General features: G+C 42.3%; 1 protein-coding gene across 1 annotated transcript in view; it reads left to right on the top strand.

Annotated features, from left to right (window-relative positions):
* The window catches only part of CGNL1 (cingulin like 1), a 485,508-nt gene that overhangs the window by 371,145 nt on the left and 92,886 nt on the right, over positions 1-21,477 (top strand). The window contains exons 12-14 of the mRNA XM_069222401.1: positions 2,220-2,390; positions 5,865-6,026; positions 11,615-11,704. Coding sequence (XP_069078502.1) covers positions 2,220-2,390; positions 5,865-6,026; positions 11,615-11,704 — 423 coding nt within the window. The remainder of the gene's footprint in view (positions 1-2,219; positions 2,391-5,864; positions 6,027-11,614; positions 11,705-21,477) is intronic.

Genomic DNA, 21,477 nt, shown 5'->3' with positions numbered 1-21,477 from the left:
GGAATAGTCGAGTTGTATAGTGATTGAGCACTTGGAGGCCATAATCTCTGTGCACTTATTCATTTTGGATATCTTCACTCCAAGGCATTTTAGGCTAGAAGCATTTAGCACCACATTTCGAGGGGAGGTGGATGCTGGAAGGCGAAGGTGACCCCAGACACATCCATTCTGCTGGACCTGGTGTCTGCTCGTGGGTGTGCTCATGGGGCAGATGAAGGGGACAGCACCTTCTAAATGACATGAATATGCTAATGTTTACTGCAATGTGTCTATATTAATTGCCTTGTTAGATTTTTAAGTTGGTGGGGTGTTTAAATTTTTTAATAATATATATTGTTTATGGTGCATATAATCTGCATAAACTAACAATACTTTATATTGCATAGTATTAAATATGGTCGCTTGTGTTTCCTTTATTTTACTGTGAGAAGTATCTTTGAAACTGTTTCTTTCAACAGGTTTACATCCACAATCTGCATGCAAAGATTCTCAACCTGAACCTGTAACAACCCTTAAATATCCTGCATGAAAAACTGGCCATCACCTATGTTTTTTTAAAATCGCCCTCAGCTTCTTTCTACCTTCTGTCGCTCTAAATCCAATCTTATGCCTATCTGCATAAAAGCTCTTTGGAAACCATAACAATATCTATTAATTCCAGCTACAAATTGTGTCTCCCCTCGCCCCCTCTAATGATCACATCTATGTCGACCATTACCACAGAATGCATGGGATGAGAATGCACAACTAACCCCAATAACCAGTTGACTGACCACTAAGAAGGCTAATTTGGCTCCCGAGTAGCGTACTGCTCTGCAAAGCGCCTCAATGCCTCGTTGGGGGTAGTAAGTGCTATACAAATACAATCTATTATTATTATTGTAACATTTGACTATTGTTGGATCAAGTATGAGACAAAAACGAGGGATAACTGAATAGAATAAAACTTCATTTTCAACTTAGTGCTCATGACTAACCAGCCAATAGCAGCATGGCTGCCCACTGCAGACAGGTTCTTGCTGGGACAAAAAGCATGCCCCTGCAGCCCATTGAGCCCAAGACAGGTGAATATCTGTGACACATAGAAAACTCAAAGGGCTCCTCTTCACATTTTGTGGGAGGAGGGGCATCATATTGCATTAATCTACTGATTATGGGCTGAATTGGGAAACATGGGATTTGTCTTGTTTTCCTTTGGCCATGAAGTTGTACTCCAATGAAACAGATGGACATGGATGTATAGTTTCAAACATATTTGGGGTAATGAGTGTGTGCAGGTATAGACGAGAATCCCATTTCCACCTCTATTTTTTTTTTATTGGGTTTTTAGAACCAAGTCTCAAATAAACCACTTAGAGTACATCACTCATGATGAACATAGATCGAAGAACCTACTCCAACATGACAGTCAATGAACATATTACATTAATATGGTGATCAGGCTCCATAAACCTTTCCACCTGTATATGCTGGGTTGTACCCCACGCTCAGAAAAATCAGACCAGCACAAGAGAGATTACCTTTTCAGTGGTCACACTCAAATGTGAAAGGAAATGCCATCGTTTGGGAAGTTTCAAAAGATGCTCTAAAATGGTCATTTTCTTTATGGCTTTCCATCCAGCCAATCACACTGGGGAAGCCAACTACCTCGTGGGTGGAATAGTTGTTGATTTCAGGGCGTTGTCAGGCCAGTTTTTGAGGGTATGATCTTAAGTCGGTTCCAAATCTTTTTCTCTAAGAGTACTGACTTTGTTCCCCCCTCCTACAAAGCATGTGAGGGTTGTTAACCTTGTGCTCGTTCCACAGTATTTACAATTCTTTAATCTTCCTTCAATGAATTCACACTGACTGATACCTATAGAAAAACCTAAAATTTGACTTGTAAAAGTCCAGTAAACATTTTCATTGGAATATGCCAAGTTATGGATATAAACCTGCAGTTATCATTACTCTTCGGTTTATAAAGAAGTACATGCTTTGTGAATTTATTGACAAAAATGATAAATTTACAAAGTTCGTTAAAAGAACTGTATATTAAATCTGCAAAATATGTTCTTGTACAAACATCACTGTAGATGCGCTTCTTAATCCAACCAGTTCAACTGTGAGAAGAATTGTTTTTAATCCGTTCTGTATCGTGCATCCTATTAATCTTTTCTGTGTCGTGCATCCTCTCTGTAACTTGTCAAATAAACTCTCTTTTATTTTTTTTACATTAGATTGCTGAAATTGTGGATTTTTCCCGAACATCCACTTTGGAGCTCCAGAAGCAGTTTGATGATTACAAGGAGAAAACTCGCAGGGAAGTTGCTGAGGTACAAAGGCAACTTAAGGAGAAAACCCTAGAGGCAGAAAAATCTCGCCTGGCCGCTGTCAAACTGCAAGAGGAGGTAAGAGCTAAATGCAGGAGCATCTTTACTCTCTGACCTGGGAAGTGCTTCAAACAGGATTGCTAAGGGGTTTTGTGAGTGTGTACTTAGATATGATTGACTAACGTTGATCGGGAGACGACTGTCACCTGAATTGAGACGTTTTCTGAAAATAGTTTTTGCTAAAGCTTATTATAAGGTTGGTTTCAAAACAGTGTCAAAATGAATTTGCTAAAATTATTCGATTGGGTTCATTGTACATTGAACTTAGTTCAGCCCTGAGGTGGAAGATAACGTTTTTGCTCTCAAATAATATGCATAGGAGCTAGTCAAATATGATTGTTTGCTAAGAATGCAGTTTAGGAAAGGAGAGATGTAAAGACTTAAAACTTTTCAATCATATAAAAATGTAATCTAAGAAGTAGGGCTTTTTATAAATGAACAAGATCAGTCCCTTTTTCTCATAGACACCTTTATACTGGCTACTAAAAAATAGTATGCAGCCAAATTATAATGCACGTTTCAGTTTGTAAAGAGCGGGTGCAGTATAAAAAATGGAAATGGGAACACATTTTCATGCATGGAAAGTACTGTAAAGGGCAGGTTTTCTGTTCTTATGAGTTTACAAAAATATGAAGTCACTTTCCTTTTAATTATAATAAATATTACATAATGGCTTTTATTCATCAGGATCTGTACTTATTCTAAAATGCTTGTACTTCAGATTGTACAGTGCACCATTTCTGCACAACTAGAAAAGCAAAGCCTACTCAGTGGCTATTTTTCATGCTTTTGCTTTTGTTGTGGGGATAAGACGTTTTTCAACAATTTAAGAAATGATGCGTTCACTGTGAGGGATCAGGGCATGTATCTGGTGGCAGCATCTTACTTCAACTCCTGATGGAGGCCATCAGAATGTCTGGAGCCTGTGCTTTCGATTCTTCTTAACCAAACATATGCACCTAGCTGCTCTTCTCAGTGATGAATATAACCTGTGCAGAGGCATCAGGGCTGTTTCCTAGCACCAGTTCTTTATCAATGGTTACCTGTTCCTACTGCCTCCCACATCAATAGCATCGGCTTGGATACCAGTACCTAATGACAAGAAGCGTAGGGGTCCTCCATCCAGCTGTAGCTGCTTAAGCCACAAACAATATAAATGGGACACATACCTTGAATACTGAGTTATTACTCAATATTATTTACAGAGGGAGGGTGGGGAGTGCTACCTTCTAGAGGTGCAATGCTCTCTATTGACATGCATCCTCCGTTCTAGTAACTCTTACTATTAAGAGATGTAATGTTCTCTACAGAGTTGTGTCTTCCGGTCCTTCCTGAATTGCTGGAGGATTGGGGCTGCTTTGCTGTGACTGGGAGGTGCTCCAGATCCTGGTATCGAAGATGAATGAGACCAGCTTTCTGGGTCTCTCCCTGTGAAGTTTTTGGTGTCTGTTTTGATGTTCTGGTGAGATGCAGCTGGCATGAGGTGCTTATCGTCTCAGCCAGGTATGCAGGGGTGCTTTTTCCAATGGTCTTTTATATGATAAAGCTGGTGATGAAGGTGATGCAGGCTCAGAAGAAGAGCTTCTACGTTTGCGATGATATGATATGTTTGTGTGTTTAGTGAGTTAAATTGCAGCATGTAGGATGGCGTGGCCAGTGTAGTGTTGGAAGGCCAAGAAGTAGAGTATAGTGTCCATCCAGCTGAAAAAGGAACAATGCATTGACGATACTTCGGTATTTGTTTTTTTTGACAGAAAAAATGTCACTCTCGTCAGTAGGGAGAGCTGGTGCCATGCTGCCTTATTATTCTGAGCAGTCATTATTGTAGGTGAATTCAAGTGATTTTGTGTTGGAGGACAGGATAGAGGTCACAGTCGGTTGAAACAATCTAGCATCATTTTGGTCTGCTGCAATTCAATTTGTGGTTGTTTGTTGCTGTGAACGGGAGAAATTCTGTCTGGTTCAGATAGAGTTTTAGCTAGGCACTTGCTATCCACATCAGAATGAGAGTGAGGCAGGTTGTGAGTGACTGAATATTGTGAGCAGTAGAAGTTTTCAGAGAGGGTTGTGTCACAGTACTCAGATGATATAGGATGGTAGGAATGAAGGCAGGAGGCATCTGGTCTGCTGGTCCTTCCCCAAGTAAAGCTCTTGTAATCATTCCTAGTGCTATCGCTCCATCGCAGATGTGTGGTTGGCGTAATCCTGGTTATAGGAACACACTCCTGCACTGCTGGACCACTCATTCGCATTGTATTAATGTTCTTATGCAAATCTCCCCACTGAAAGATCTCTAGGGGTTATGTGTGTATACCTCCTCACATATCACCCTTGCAGGTGATTGTGTCTTATGTTCCCTACTGGTCGAAGACATTTTGTGCCTGGGCATTTTTTCAGATGTCTGTTTGGGAGCTCAAACACACATCTAGATTCTGCCAAAATCAGTTTTCATTCTTCCTGAGTCAGAAGAAAACATACATGCTGTTGTTGCCTATCATAGGTTGACCATCCCATTGGATGGTGTTCAACACCTGTTCCATTTCCCCAGTACCCAAACATATGCTAGTAGTCCATTTTGTCCAGCATTTTCTAGAGCAACACTGAGGTTGAGGTTGAACCTCTGAGATATTTTCCTGGTGCTTTCTGTACATTTGTAGAGCTATGCTACACTTTACCCCAAATGGGACCAAGTTAATGTGTTTTACCTGATGGGACTAACCATGCATGCTGCCTCAAGAAGTGAAGAAACAGTGAAGGTGGGGGAGTGGATCCACCTAAGAAAACATAATAATAAACATAATACATGTATTAATTTTTTTTTCAGATGTCATTTTCTTTTGTCCTCTGTTGATTTTGCAGAAAGGGAGACATACCACATTTTAGAGAGGCTTCTGCCCCTCCAAAACCTTTGTTCACTGGTTCCACTTAGAGGTGTGGAACTGACGATTATGTGCTGGTGCAGCCACAGCTCAATCTGCCAGTGCACAATCATTGGAATATGTAGTGCATTAGGAGAGTGTCGCCTATAGTGCATTACAAGGCTGTGCAGTTTAGGGTGGTCCGCCTGAAGCATAATTTCCCTGCCTGAATCTGCCAGGAATAGCAACAACTATTGTCCCCCGTGCAGGGACAGATCTCCCTGTAAGCCAGAATCACTTTTGTTTGATTGATTTAACATAAGCAAACCAATATTGAACAGGCATGGAAGCCTGTCTGAAGTTAGTGCAGTACATTTTTTATGAAAGTGCATCTCTGGCAGTAGCTGCACCATTTTCGGCAAATAACCCTTCAAAAATAGCCCGGAATAGTCCTTCTCCTGCCTACCTCAAAATGAGGTCTTGAGTCCACAATCCTATAGCTTTCTTTCTGCAGTCTATTCGTATAGTCCTTCCAATAAAATTGAGTGTGTAGTCTGCGTCTGTAAAACCATCTGAAATCTTTCTTTCGCTGCATGCAAGATGACTTAAGACACCATCTTCCTTCTGTCTTTAGCTGCGCCACATGGAAGAGGATTTGCGAGATCATCAGAGAGCCCAGGATGAGTCTGTCACAAAGTGCCAAATTCTTGAACAGACAATCAAAGACCTGGAATATGAACTGGACACTAAAGCACACCTCAAAGATGATCGTTCCAGACAAGTGAAGCTAATGGAGGTATAAATAATTATTTAAATACAAATTTCTAAACAAACACTGTAAATAATAGTGGTTATCATTGCTTAACTCCTTAATCTTATCTGAATGTTCACCCTGCATAGTTCAATCCTGTTAGCATGATTGGCACTTAGATTTTTTCAGTAGGTGCTTAGGTACAGTACAGCATATTTACTTTTTAACTAAAAGTACATTTTGTATTAAATGGCTGTGGCGCAATTTCCTGTAAATGTTTATTTGGAGTATCTAAATTACACTGCATAACTTGATTAAGGTGTATTAACTGCAGTACTTCATATCCTTTAATCTGTTTACAACATGGTTTTACAGATAATAAACTTAGGTAATCAGCTCACTTATGTTGTGAAGAACTAAGATGTCTGCAAGTCCCCTTTGGTAGTGCAGCCATCTTGTTTGCATTTTGAGGCAAATATGAGGAACGCAAACCAGCTTTCTACATAGTGAAAATATTCCCTGTGCTAGCGCAGAATTATTGTGGTCTTTGGCTGATCCATTTCTTCAGTGCCTTGATGAGTCACTTGTTCACTGTCTAATCAAGAATCCCTCTGTACCTTCAAAATTGGGTGGTCCCTTCAAACAACCAGGAAGAGTACTTATTGAAAGACATCTCCAGTTTGGTTTTCGCTGAATATCCAGGATGTGTCCCCCATGAGATGAGTGCTTCATAAGGCCAGTCTGGTGACCACAAAAGGTTTATCATGTATTTGCTAAGAGGGTTATTGTGCTGACTCAAAAACTCAGAAATTCACGAGTTGTGGTTTGTGCTGCAAACTATAACTCATGCCTCTCCTTTGCACTACATATGACATCAGTTATGATAACATTGATGACCGCTTTAGGGCAACGTTAATAAACTCATTTATGGCATCAGCTTTGACATTAGTTCTTGAACCATACCTCATACCACCCTCTTACACAGTATATGGCATCACACATATCATTAGTGACATCACAAGTGAAATGGCTGTACCAAACAATGGAACTTAGGAAACTAAAAAGACAGATAACACACATCGGGTTTGGTGCAGGTAATGCAGCCAATCCCCACTCCATAGGACAGCAGGGATTGCCTGTATGTGTGGATTGAGTACATGGTCTAGCATGAGGCCAGGCCTGCAGGCAGCCCTTAATATGCCCTGAAAAGTGCTGTCTACAGCAAGTAGGGCTCAGGCCCTGAACATAAACCAGGCCCTTTTCCCTAACCCCTCTATGTGCGACTGAGACTGCTGCACACCTGTGGTTTAATGCACAGCATGGGGTGGGTGCTGAGCCACCAGGTACTGCACCTAACTCCTGCTGCGCAATGCCATAGGCCTAGCGCAGACTTGGTTTGCCAACTGTAGCAAGATGGGCAAAGGGCATAATCATAGGCCATGCACAGAGAGGGTTTGCCACCCACTACCGGCTTGACACAGGGCCTGCCCTACAGCCGGGTACAGTGCCCAAACCAGGCCGGGTAAAAAAAGGAAGTGCACAGATAGGACTGGTATGTGACTATTTAAAAGAAATCACTGAAAGAACATTTAAAAGGAGCGCTATGTTTGCAAATGAATGTGCTAATGCCCAAAGCTCTGATCAGAAGCCCGCAGCCCAGGCATTTAAATACCAGCACACTGAATATCAAGGCTGCATACTCTTAAATCCACTTCATGCCTCTTTAATTCTATCCCGTACCATCTCTACCCAGTTATCTCACTGTTGCAGGCTCCTTCTTTCTCCCTTTGTGTTGGTTTTTCCATGTTTCGCTTCCTCTCTCTTTCACATTTCATGGTTTTAACTCTCTTGCTCTCAGGAAATGACTGATGTGGAAAAATAAGTGCTGATCCCAACAAATAAGTGCGGTCCCCCCCACCGGCAACCACCGGCTCAAACTAAGTGCTGGTTAGCAGTCAACAAAAAAGTTGCCAATTCAGACTTCAAATAAAAGATAGTCCCACCAACAATAACATGAACAAAGCAAACTCAAGACACACACAAAGAGTAGAGCTATGCTATTCCCCTTGAATAATTGAAAATTATAACATAGCTGGTCATTATGATCGTAGTGGTGTGGGCCGCCATGCCAGCAGTGGCCGGAAAACCCACCAGCCGGCATGGTGGCCCACACCCCCACATAATGAACCCTCACTCACCGCCAGGCTGCCTCCGTCAGGCAGCCTGGCGGCGGTCGGAATCATTATCTGACAGGGCAGCGGTGCTGGCCCTTGGATAATGATCCCTAAGCCTCCAGCCTTTCCCTGGCGGGTTCTCCCGCCAGGAAAAAGGCTGGCAGAAGGGGTGCACCGGGGCACCCCTGTAGGCCCCTGCACTGCCCATGCACTTAGCATGGGCAGTGCAGGGGCCCCTGTGCAGTGCCCCATCGCGCAGGTCACTGCCCGATTTGTCAGGCAGTGATCTGTGGGACAGGTGCAGCTGCACCCGCTGCACAGAGGCATTCCTGTGGGCCGGCGGGCGTAAACAATGTTTCCACCAGCCGGCCCACAGGAATGTTCTTTATACGGCCGGCAGGTATCCGGGGGCGCTGGCTGTCAGTAGTATGACCGCCAGCATGAACACGATGGTTTTGACCACCGTGTTCAAAATGAGGGCCATAATTCAGTTCTCACGATTGAAATAGAAAACACATGACACAGAGTGGTACTTGCACAAATGTACTTAGAAAAAAACACAGCAAAATAAAGAGAAAGAAAATGTACCAAATATATATTTTTTAAAACAGAGGGTGAACACAAAATACACGTTATAAATCAAGACTTCATGTAAAAAAAAAAAAAAAAACACTTTTAAAACAAAACCAACAGTGATGTCCGTGGTGATGTCATAAGTAATGTCAACAATGATGTCCTTTCTGATGTCCTATACAATGCAACTCGGTTGAGCGAGATATGGTTCAAGAACTCAAGTCATAAGTGATGTTATTAATGTCACTTATGATGTTATCAATGTTGTCATATGTGATGTCACAAAGTTATGGTTTGGGACATGCCTGTCAAACTTCAGAAGGTTTATTCATTTGTTTTAAAAAATGCATATTAACTTACCTGCAAAGTACTGCTGCATGCTCTTGAAGTAAGTCATATAATGACTTATAATCCCAGAAAATATCTGATAATTGTAAATGTGGAAATAATGGTGCTAGTGGTTCCTGTGAGGGTATGGTGGGGATTGTCATGTAGCCTGACTTTGGCGGAGCGACCTGATGTAGCCGAACGGCTTCTGGGGTGGCTACACTCCACCACTAGGCAATAGCAATTGCAGTCTCTGGACAGAGTTTCTTTTAATGATAACTGTTGGGGCAGTTGCAGCTTTTGGGCCTGTCAGGATTCTTTGCTGGGGCAGTGGGCTGGTAAACCTCTCTATGTTAGCAGTGACAGTATCTGTCTCTCGAGCCTACAGCAAACTGCTGTTCTATACTCTTTGGTACAGGCATGGTAGAGTTCAGTCCTAAACTGTGTAGAGAAGCCTGAGACCCCCTCACCTGCTTCTAATTCTGAATCATGTTTTTGGTTCATCGGACTGCTGTGGCACATATCATGCTGAAGCACACTGGACCTCCCCTGGGCATGCTTTCTTCCTGAAGGGCCAGGCACATTCCTTCCCTCTCTCAGGAGGAAGGCAGTCTTCTCGGCTTTGTAGGCAGAATCTTAGTTCCTCTAACAGAAAGTGTTGACTTCAAGTGATGCCCCCTAAACTCTGGTTAGGGAGCATCACTTGAAGTCAACACTTTCTGTTCCGTAAGAGCGGTTGTAAGCTAGGTACCAACCATGGTCACACAGCAGCTCTCTGAGTGTTCTGCTGAACCGTCCCGTCCTTGGCCAAGACAGTCTTGAAACTGGAAGAAAGTGGGGTGGTTTGAATCGCACTTTTATACACATTTGCCAGTCAGGGGAAGTGGGTCTACTGCCTCATGTTTAAGAAATGGTCTGGGGTGGTTCTCTTTTAAGTAGCATGTCTAGGCTTTTAACCAGATACAACCTTTGAGTAAATTGATGCTTCTCACAACATGTAGCAATGGGGCTGCCTCCAAGCTAGAGTTCACTCAACTTGAGCTACAAGGACATTTTAGATTTCTTTACCTGGCTGTCATAAGCCTTCCAGAAGTAGCAATCAGACAAAGTGGCATGTCCTGCTTTAAACATCCCCCGCTTGAACAAGAGAAGCTGCAAGTGGGTAGTTCTAAAGAGGCACTACTTGGTGCAACCCTCCATGTCCAGCCAAAAGTTCTTAACCTTGGAATCGCCATTTACAGGCTTTGGGCTCAGCACACATGCTAGATTAGTGTGTCAGGTTGGCCAACAACATTTAAGATACCAGTTTCACATGTAGTCAGGTCACGCAGGGGCAGCGTACATGCATGTTTAACATGCAGGGGACATTCTTGATCAAAAAGTCAATAAAGTAGTTCACTAATGTAGACTTACATATTTGCTGCTGACTTATGCAGTGACGGTCAGGTTACAAGCTTAAATAATGGCAAGGTTCGTTAGTAAATGGCCTCTGCGGTCAGTAAATTAAGTACCACATCATTGGGTATTATTAACCCTTGTTATTTAAAGTGATTAAAGATAGTGAATTGCAGTACTCTTGTAGGAACAAAGCCAAGTTATACGTACTACTAGTACTGAAGGACCATTGCAATAACTCACAACATACAGAGAGGATGCTGTGTTACTTAATACTGCAACAATATGTAAAATGCTAATGAAAGGATGAGCCCTCTGCTGACATGCATTACTGAGGCTTGTCAGCCTATCGAACACTACACTTCACCGATAACATCTTGAAGGCAATGCAATGAATAGGCTTTACTGAGACTATTGTAATGGTAAAGCAGCCTATATATATGTGTATGTGTGTATATATATATATATATATATATATATCTCACAGAAAAGAAAAGACAGTCACAGCAAGAATGGACTGATTACATTTTCGTTGTGGCATTATCTACAGTTTGTAGATAACCAATATTTGCCTTATTCTAGTTGACCTAGGTGATGCAGATTAACAATGTTAGAAGTAAAGAATTCGAAATTTACTCCATTGTGGTTTTCTTCCACATATACCTATAAATAAAATGTTCCATGTGCAATAAAGACAGTATTTACCATCTTGACTAAAATTCCACCGGGTGAAATAATGGATAAGGATATCTAGTAATTTAAATTGTGCAATGTCTAGATTCAAATGGGTGAGGAACATCATGAATAGTTTGTAAAACATCTAACTTCTGGAAAAGAGCTGTTATTTTTACATCAAACTGAAGTTTGAATCCAAGTTGTCTGCAATATCCAAACCATGATGGGCGAATAATTGGTAAACAATGAGATATGCTCATACTAATGCAACAGCAAAAAGTGCAATGAAGATTTCATTAAGGAAAATGCTGAGTCCTCAGTACTAATTCTAATCTATATGGAGTGAAAATAAATGTGGACAAGCAAGAACGTTTTTCCAAATCATTTTACTTTAAACCTGTGTATGAAGGCACAACACGAATCCTTGCACTTTTATAATTTTTGTAATCTGATAATTGGAATAATTATTAAGTCTTTTTTTTTATTTAGGACAAGTTATTGCAGCTGGAAATGGAGCTTGACGAAGAAAAGAACAATTCTGATTTGTTAAGTGAAAGAATCACCAGGTCAAGAGAACAGGTATGGTCTGTGAGAGATGCAGAGGTTTATGTGTTCCAGTAAGGTAGTTACACCAATGAAAATAGATGTAAGGTGCATCACTCTCCTTATGTCGATGTTTAAGCCAAATAAATTGTGGTATTCTTCTGTTTTGCAATTCACAACTCGTGCTTTAAACAATAATGAAAGTTTGAACATTGCCATACTTGTGAATTTGCATGGAACGAAATTAATCAAGATCCTTATGTAAAGGATATTTTAGAGAAGAAATTTAGCAACCTTCAATATGAAGTGTCGAACCAGCATGTTGATAGGAAACACACTATGGCCCTCATTACGACCCTAGTGTTCTTCTGGCTGCCAAAGTGGTGGTACGACCACTTTGGCAGCGGTCAGGCCCCCACATTATGACCTTGGCGGTTTGGCCACGGTCGGACCGCCAGCACTGCCAGTTTCCCTCCACTGGAGGGACTGGCGGTGCTGGCGATCCTAATCTGCCAGGGCAGCGCTGCATGCAGCACCGCCCTGGGGATTACGAGCCCCCTCTCTGCCAGCTTTTACATGGCAGTTGCGCCAATTATGAGCTGGCATCAAAGTTGTGGGTTGGTACCTGCTGGGCTAGCGAACCAAAACGCTGTTTCCGACCGCTGACCCAGGGGGGGAACATGTAATGGGGCCTGCGGGAAGGTAGTTGCACTGGCGGCGACCTGACCACAGGAGTTTGGCAGGTGGGCTTATCCGCCCGGTACCTGAAAAGATAGAAAAAAAACAAAGAAGAGAAATAAATATGAACAAGAGGGACATGTACCTGTGCCCTGAGTGCCCTGCTGCATCAGACACTGGTGTCCTTGTATTTTTTTGGCCCCTGACAGTCCTATAATCTAAACTTATCTCTGTGCAGGGGCCTAGGTCACTGTTCTGTGACCCGGTGATGAGTACCAAGCTTGCCCTCTTTGTGGGCCATGGCTGGAGTGCATCACATAAACTGATGGATGCAGCATACTGTATTTTATGACTCAGAAGTGTGGCCAGGCTCTGTGGCCAGGATACAGAAGTCCACTGGCCCCTCAAATGTAAAGTTTTGCTGTTATGTAAAACCCACAACCTTGTGCTGGCATTCTGTATGCATGTCGAGTGGTTCTATGTACAGCACATGTGTTGAACATGCATGGTAGTAGGAGTATGTGTTGTGTGAGTCTGAGACTGTGGACAGTGGGGTGCATGTTGGATGCCCCTGCTTTTGTCGTGGCACAAAATGGAGGATCAGAATAGCTTCTCAAAAACAGTGGAATTGTCTAGCCTGAATTCCTGTGACTGAATGGTGGAAACACAGGCACTGAAGTAATGGAGAATGAAGATAGGGCTACCTTTCCAAATTCGTTGAGGGCCTTGTTGGGAAAGGGATGTTGGTTAGTTCCTCCTGATCATAGTAATTTGGTAAATGAAGGTGTGACTGGTGGGACTGTGACTTAAATTCTTCAAGGTGAAAACGTTTCTACGGAGGGCCTTCCCCTTGGTCTTTCTCTGACTGCTGCAGAAAGGCTGATGACAGCCAGGTACCGAGATCTCACACTTCATTGTGTCCTTGTTTAGAATACTTGTGTTTGGAGCTAGTCCTGTTCTTCACTGTTTTGAGAGCCATCAAAGTGCACAAGGGCTGTATCTGTGCAGCAGCCAGAAAGTGGCATAGGAAAGAGAACTAACCTAAACCAGTACATAAACTTTAAACCCTTTATCTTCAAACCCTGCCTTGAACAATGTGCATAAAAGTGGGAACCAAAACAGCCCTCTTTTTCCAATTCCAATAATCCCTTCTTTAGGAAGAGGAGTGCTCCGCAGAGTACTTGCAGAAGTGCTGTGTAACCAATGCGGATGTCTTCCTGTATTTCAGTCTCCCAGAGCTGCAGAAATAACATCTGAAGTCTGCAGTTTCTGTTAGAGGAATTAAGGCTTTACCTCAGGTTCCTAGAAGCCTTTCTGCTTGCCTGTCGTGAGAGGGAAGCAAAGTGACTGGGCGTTCAGCAGGAGAGACTGCCTAGGAGAAGCCCACATTGCTTGACATGAGGCACACTCTGAGAAAGCTGCCTATCCCAGAGAGCAAAGCCAAGAGTGATCCATGCAATCAAGGGATCCCTCCGGTCTTTCCAAGTAGTTCTTGTGGAAGCTGAACTAAGACTTTTCCTAATCAAGTACCAGCATGTTGCTCGGAAATACACCATAGTTCAAGAGACTTATGCGCTGATGCCGATGTTGGGAAATGAGTCTACAGAAGCGGGAATCCATTATCAGCCAGGGGGCTGCATTAGATGATCTGGCCCAGATACTGCCATATCTAAAGCACCTGTCTACAACCAGCCGGGAAGGCAGCCACTGTTAAAAAAATGAGTGGTGCAGTGCAGGGCGGCCCCTCTGAATTAATTCTGCAGTCTCTGTTCCAACGCAAGTCTCACCCCCGCAGAAGTGGAACCTCCACCAAGAAGTCAGGAGTGCTGACTGCAACCTTCACACCACTAGAATTGCAGCAACTATGAGCATGAAAACACGGGGCTTAGCCTGCACCTGGACCAGAGAACATCTCACACAGAGACCAGATGGCCACATAGACCTGAGACTTTTGCAGAGTAAATGCTAGGGGTAAAGGACATTTGAACTGAGTTGTGCAAGTGATCACTGAGAGTATTTGACATCACCTGATGCCTGTGCTTGTAGTTTCTTGGGGACTATAGTCACAGGATCCCACCCAGAGCAAGAAGTGAGTGCTGGCAATGGAAGGTGTAGCATCTCACTGATAAACACAACTTATGTTACAACCGTGTTTTGCATTCTTGTTGAACTGTGTACAATGTAGTTTTGCTGTCAAGAGTAAAGATTTTCTTTTACAAAAAAGAACAGCACAGGGCTGGACCGTTCTTTACTGTGCCTGTTGGTTGAATGTAGAGTTTTGAGCTCTTCTCCCCCACTCTGCCTCCCTGATCAGCCTGTGACTCTGCACCTTCGTTTTCCCCAGTGTCAAGTGCGGAAAAGCACTCGGGCCCAGTAGGATGGGCGCCACGACACTAGTGGCAACCTACCTGGCGTCAGGATTACGCCGCCTCAGTAATTGCAGCAGCCTCTTGTTTAAGAGGAGGGCTTCGGGCGCCGGCAGGTTTTTATTTTCAAATTAAGCACTGGTTCTACATTGTTAAGGTTAGGAACATAAGACTTTTGTATGTTGGCTTTTTTGTTTTTCTATTTTTTTGTCTTTTGCCTGACACTACCTGTAAAACTGATGCCTTAAGTTAAATTTTCTGTTTCCCTTGCATGTAAAACCTCAAAACATAAGCTATTGGGGACCCTCTCTGATTCTAATGTTCTTTTAAAAGTCTCAGTGAACGCCATTTGCAGTACATTGGTTATTTCCTTGCGTGCTGCTCTGTGTTGTAGAACAAGCTCCCCATTGATGTGGGTCCCAGTACGGGGGATTGCAGTGCACGGTCTTTCAGTTGTCAGAGTGCACCTAGGAGCCTGGTATCACTCCGCTCTAATGAGAGCCGTGGAACAATGGCGGTATTTATAGGGCGAGTTCCATTATTGTTGGGAACACAACCAAGCTTGAGCAGCTCTATTGTGGGGGGCCTCAAAGCTGCACTTCATGCCTCGGTAGAGCAGTAACATAATACAGACAGAATCATGTTCGATTTTATTGTAAATAGAGCTGCAATAATTGCAGGTTATACGGAAACGGTCACACATTTTCCAGATAAATGCGCGCTGAACACAAAGCTGATTACACAAATACATATTTTTCCAGAAATTATTTTATCAATACCCAAAGCTTCTAATTGCATGCATGAGGTACTTCCCATTGAAGTGTTGCTACAGTAGCAAAATGGTGAATATTTTACAAGTGTATCAGGGTCCGATTAGCAGAGTCTATAAAAAATGTGGCACTTTTCAATAGTGTCATTTTGCTTTTCGTAAGATAGAGGGTGCTTCTAAAATGCATCAGAAGAAATGCAAATTGAGTAAAGAAAAATGTGCATTTACTTGTAACCGCAATGTCTTAATCAAAAAATGCTATTTTGAAAAAGAAATAATACCTTGTATCTGCCCAGCTATGTTCGCAAATTAAAAGATCTTATTGCAGCATTGAACATCACATCCGCTTTTGTAATTAATATAGGCAACAAGAGCAGTTAAAACAAACTTTTTTCAGTGAGGATTTTTTTGGGGTAAATACGTTTTTGGGCCATATCCATTACTCTATTTCTCATAACGTGCTTCTCCCTTCCTCATACCAGGTTTTATTTCCATCAGGTGGCGCCATGTTTGCTTACATACAACATTAAACCTTTAATAAAATCGTCTTCCACACTTCACCATTATTGAAGTGGCTGTAAGCCCCCCCCCTTCCTATAACGCCTTTGTGTACTTACAACATCACGCTGAGACTGAGAAGGAAGCAACCTAATATAGATTTCATAACGCCTTTTTGTTTCTTTTCTCCTAGTTCCTCCTTTCATGACAAAATACAGAATTATGATACTTTGGCCTCGATCCACTCACTGACTAACCAACAAAAACAAGTCGCACCAAGGCCTGTAAGAAAATATATGATTTGGTAGCAAACCAAACAAGAAAGCAAAAGGGCATCATGATTGTCACATTACTGTCACTGTTCCTTCAAGGAACCAAAGATGTCCGACTCTCGCTAGTTGACTAGCCCTCCTCCGAGCCAAGAATCTCCACTTCCATTCTATATTAGGCCAAAGAATACTACTGACCATGCATTGCAACCCGAAACTTAACCGACTGTCAAAGTGACTGTAGGACACAGAGCCTTCTGGATAAATCCTTGTCACATGAATCACACACTGAATTTGAATCCAGATTCCTTCTCAGTTACAGGTTTGGAGTGAAAAAGGAGGGCTGAGTAAATAAGTAAAGTGAAAACGACCGTAGCTACAGATGTGGACTCTGCAATGTTCAGGTTCTGGCTATTGATCACTAGCACTCAGTCATGTTCATGACACTTATCCAACAACAGAGCCTTTTTCTGCACAGGACGTTTCAGCAGCTCCTCTTGGAGAGATTCACGCGGAGGTGCTTCTAAGTAACCAGCAGTGGGAGAAACTATGCTGGATACTGACAATTGACAACTGAATGTGGAAACCCATCAGAAGCCACTGGTAAACACAGACAGATTCCTCTGTCAATCTATTTAAATGCTAATCATCTAAACATGCAATGCAATTTCATTGTCTAACTTCCCATTCCTTGCACTAGGTTTGCAAAGCTAGGATGCTTCCATCATATGAGCTGTGAGAAGCCATCTCCCTGGCACTCAGCCAACTCTTCCACCAGAACTGCAAGTAGTGGTACATGAGTGTTAAAACACATGCTGGATGCGATTACTACCCAAATGCAGCTGCTGGAACTACCACCGCTATGACTATTACAGTGACCAGAGCATCTCGCTCTGAATTTGAACCATTAGCATTGAAATACAGGGAAAAAGGAGTAATGAGTGTGAAATAGAATATGACTACAAGGCATCCCCTCCTGAAAATCCCTCGAATGGGAGCTCAAGAAGACACTGAATCCACAAAGAGATCCACCTTCAGCTCACTGAACCTCCTGTAGTTCGATAAGACGATCCCATAGAAATAAAACGTCCGCTTAAGACTGACCCTTGGGCTGACAGTGTGTGGTAGCATATCTTTACTCAACAACTGATCTGAGAAGCCAGCAAAGCATGATACTCCTCTGCCTACTAAGGTATGATTCTGTGACAGTGATGTCTGTTCTTACCACAACCACGACTATCTAACCCATTATGGCCGAAGCAAACACCTATGAGACTACTTGGACCATAAACAGCACTTCCTTCCAGTTAAGCATGGTGATGTTCTGATGAAGACCAGAACCCTCTTATTTGACCTATCACCAAATGTCATCACCCTGACCTGCATCCTGGCATTGGTCATTAGTACTGCAGGAGGCAAAGAGCTATAGAGGAGCTCCTTTGGCAAGAAGTGGGGGTATGCAATACAAAAGCATTATGAAGTTGCATAGCAGCCTGGAAGTTCATGTGACATAGACAATGTTCTTAAGTGCACTGTTCCAGTGACATGATGTGGCCCATTATGTACACAGCACCTCATGTTTTCATGCACTGAATGAGAATGTTATACCACTTAGCTGATTTTTGCAAATATCAAACACTTAAATAAAAGGAAACTGTTTTTTGGTTTCTCCTTTGGGCCTGTTTGTTACTAGTTTTGAAAGAAAAAAAAAAGGAAAGTTGTGTATAAACTAGCAAGTGACAGTTGTATGTATTTGCGACCCCTTTTTCTCATGACCAGTGTCAATATGTTTGCCCCAAATCAAAACAAACTGTACAGACCTCTGCCGATTGTAAGAAAAAGCTACATATTTGAGTGGAGAGTTGCTTTTTATATTGGTTACAAAGAAGAAATATTAACCGAAACCTGCTGGCTTTATAGTACTTCCCAGGAACCGTGAGAGCAGTCAGTTGCCATGGAGATGTCGAAATAAATATGGGTCGGATAAAGTTGCAGTGACTGCGCCAGGCACTTCTGTGCTGCAGAACATTCCTGGAGGATTGCTCACACCTGCGGCTCAGTTGGCACCAGGTGTGCGCTTGCATCCAGGTATGAAGACCCTTTCCAGTGAGAGGCAGCTCGACGCCCTATCTGCTCTTCAAAGCCAAGCCTTGGTTCCTCAGGAGCGCGCTGTTTGCTGACATAAATGTCCCCTCTGTCCATGTTTACTACTGCGCATGCACCCTGATCCCCCTCAGAGAGACATTTGTTAATTGCAAGTCTGTTGTGAAGTCTGTACCTCGTCAAAGACGACATAACAAAACTGGGGTAGGTTCCTGTAGGAAATTAAATTACATTTATGCTTTTTCATTAGCACCAAATGATAACCAGCTGCTTTTAATCCCGAAGCTGATGCAAACTCGATTCTGAGTTTATAACGCCATGTAGGCCCTCAGATGCCATTACCGTTTGTCAGACTAGCTCGGCTTCACACGTTCCCCGGTCCAGCTGTGAAAACTGTGCCTTCAGCTGCAGATGTTTCTCTTTTCTAATAATGGGAATAAGATGCCCTGGAAACTATAAACTGCAGTGAATATGAACAAGTGTGCGCCTGAAACTAGAGTGTACTATACGGACAATAAGCAAAGTCACAAAGGAAATGGAACTTTCTAGAAGTTGTGCGTAAACGCATCGAGAAAGCCTAGAAGAGCTGTTTGCGTCATTTCAAATCGCTGGCTAGAGGAAACCTTTACTGACAAGTGATGGTAGTCCTACTGTGCATAACAGGAACTGCCTACACGATTTGTTGTGGCTTTTTAAAATTGTACGGAATGTTGTGCACATCTTAAACAACACACAAGGTCACAGGAACGCTTCACAAATTAGAAAAAGAAAATGCAAAGGCGTTTCTACAGTTGTCACAGCTGGATGCTCCGCGAAGCTAATGTCAGACTACGCGACTTTAGGAGTTTAAACAGAGCCTTGTATAGAGAATAAAGCGTTTAGGTAAATATCCTTTTAGAGGGTCGAATGGCACAATCTACAGAGATGGGGGATGGATACATGGGGAAGCGAGGAAGAAGATGAACATGTTAAGATGTCTAGACCACATCTTAGTCCATACTTGTTCTGGGAAGAAGAAAGGTATATAATCTACTCTATGCAGTAAAAACCCGAGTTTTATCAATTCGAAGTAAAACAAGCAAGGCATTTCCAATATTCTAACTTGAACTTTCATGATGCATTTCCACTGATTTAGCCACGTTGACAATTTTAATTGAAGACCATTTCTATTTGAGCAGACATTGTGGGGTTTGAGTAGTTTTGACACATACAGGTCTCCATGCTCAATGTATGATTTAAGAAATGCTGCTATATATGAAAAAGGCAATGGCTAGGTTGATGTTATAGTTAGGTGTTAGAATGAGGCATGAGCCATTGTTAAAAACCCTCATTGGCATGGATGATGAAAATATTTGATAACTCATAGAAAATGTTTCATCATTTTAGATTTATAGAGCAATAACAATAATTTCTGTGACAAAAAGTCCCTCATTAGTGCTTTAATTTCTGAAAGAAATGCTGTCCATTTTACAACTTTGATTTCAACAAGATAGCAGACAGACGTGCCACACTTTTGTCATGAATATAAAATGTTAGCACTCTAGTTTTTAATTAGAACACTGAGGTGAGGCTTCAGTTGGACACTGGGCTATCAACTGAGAGGCTGGTGCAGAGGTAAAGAGAACATGTTTTACTCAGAATATCAAACTTTATTCTAAGATGGCTGAGAAAGACTGTGAATTTCTGTTAGCTTCTGAAACACCTTCCATAACCTTTATGAAAACATCATGAGCGAAAGCAGTTTTCTCTCAAACATCATTCATCAAATCCAAGCACAAGGTCCGAATTTTTCATGGGATAAAATCGCCTAATACCTCACCACAATACCTAAAATGAGTATAACACCACCAGCAAATGATTTGTCATCAGCATCGCCCTTAGCATGTGTTCCTTTTGTCACCCTGAAAACATGGCATTCACTAAAATGTGTATCAACAAGGGCCCTGTCCCAGAGTCCTATCTTGGCTGCTACGACATGTTGGCTATGTTGTGGCCACCCAGACAAGGGAGGGCATCCGTTTGGGAACCGCGCACATGCTCCTGGAAGTCAGGATTGACTCATCCCCTTAAAATTGGCCAATCCGAGTATATTCGGACACCTACAGTCAAGAATGTTTTAACCCCTTCATGCCCAACCCAAGCTAATGTGTCAAAAACAGCTGTCATCCACTGTGTAATATATAGCGGTTGTGTAATAAATACTCTCGCCCGGAGTTATGGTGGCTCTCGATTGCGGCTGTCCATGGTGGGTTCCGGTAGCCCTTATAAGTCACACACCAACTCTTCTTCCTCAAAAAAGAGGTCCCGGACACTCGTGGATGTGCAGAGGGTTTACTCCCAATGCGTTTTGGCCGTAGCCGTGATCAAGGTAACATACCGTGACCTAGGCTATGGCCGAAACGCGTTGGGAGTAAACTGTCTGCAGGATTAAATTGGATTTGCAACTATATCCACAAGTGTCTGGTACCTCTTTTGTGCAGGAGAAGAGTTGGTGTGCGAAATATATATACTGGAAAAACAAAGGTTACAGAGACATTATAGTTAGGTTCACAATTTACACACACAAAACCATAGAAATTCAGCAGTTATACTTATGCTAAAAAAAAAAACTATAACTTGTGGCTTAAAGTTACTTTATGGCACAAGTTATAGTTTCTTCAGATTAAGTATAACTATGACTGCTAAATTTCTATGGTTTTGTGTGTGTAAAATGTGAACCTAACTATAACGTCTCTGTAACTTTTGTGTTTTTTTCAGTGAATTTCTAAGGTTTTTTTAAATTCTATTTCCTGATTATAATGTCCCTGTAACCTTTGTTTTTTTCAGTGAATTTATATATTTTTTAAAGTAATATTTAATGATCATACGTAAATCCAACCACAGCTGGGCACGCATGTTCCCAACCCCACGCCATGCACGGCCTTTGGCGGGTTGGCCTGCAGCCATGACCTGCAGCCAAATCCAGCATGCAGCCAATACTATTTATATATCTATATCCCTCCCTCTCTCTCTCTCTCTCTCTCTCTCTCTCTCTCTATATATATATATATATATATATACTTTCATCACCCATGAACTAATGCATTTAGACTCTGACTCTGTGTTTTGTTGTTGTTCTCCCAGAAT

Source organism: Pleurodeles waltl, chromosome 3_1 (genome assembly GCF_031143425.1).
Source record: "Pleurodeles waltl isolate 20211129_DDA chromosome 3_1, aPleWal1.hap1.20221129, whole genome shotgun sequence".
NCBI lineage: Eukaryota > Metazoa > Chordata > Amphibia > Caudata > Salamandridae > Pleurodeles > Pleurodeles waltl.
This window is presented reverse-complemented; position numbering and strand designations above follow the sequence as displayed.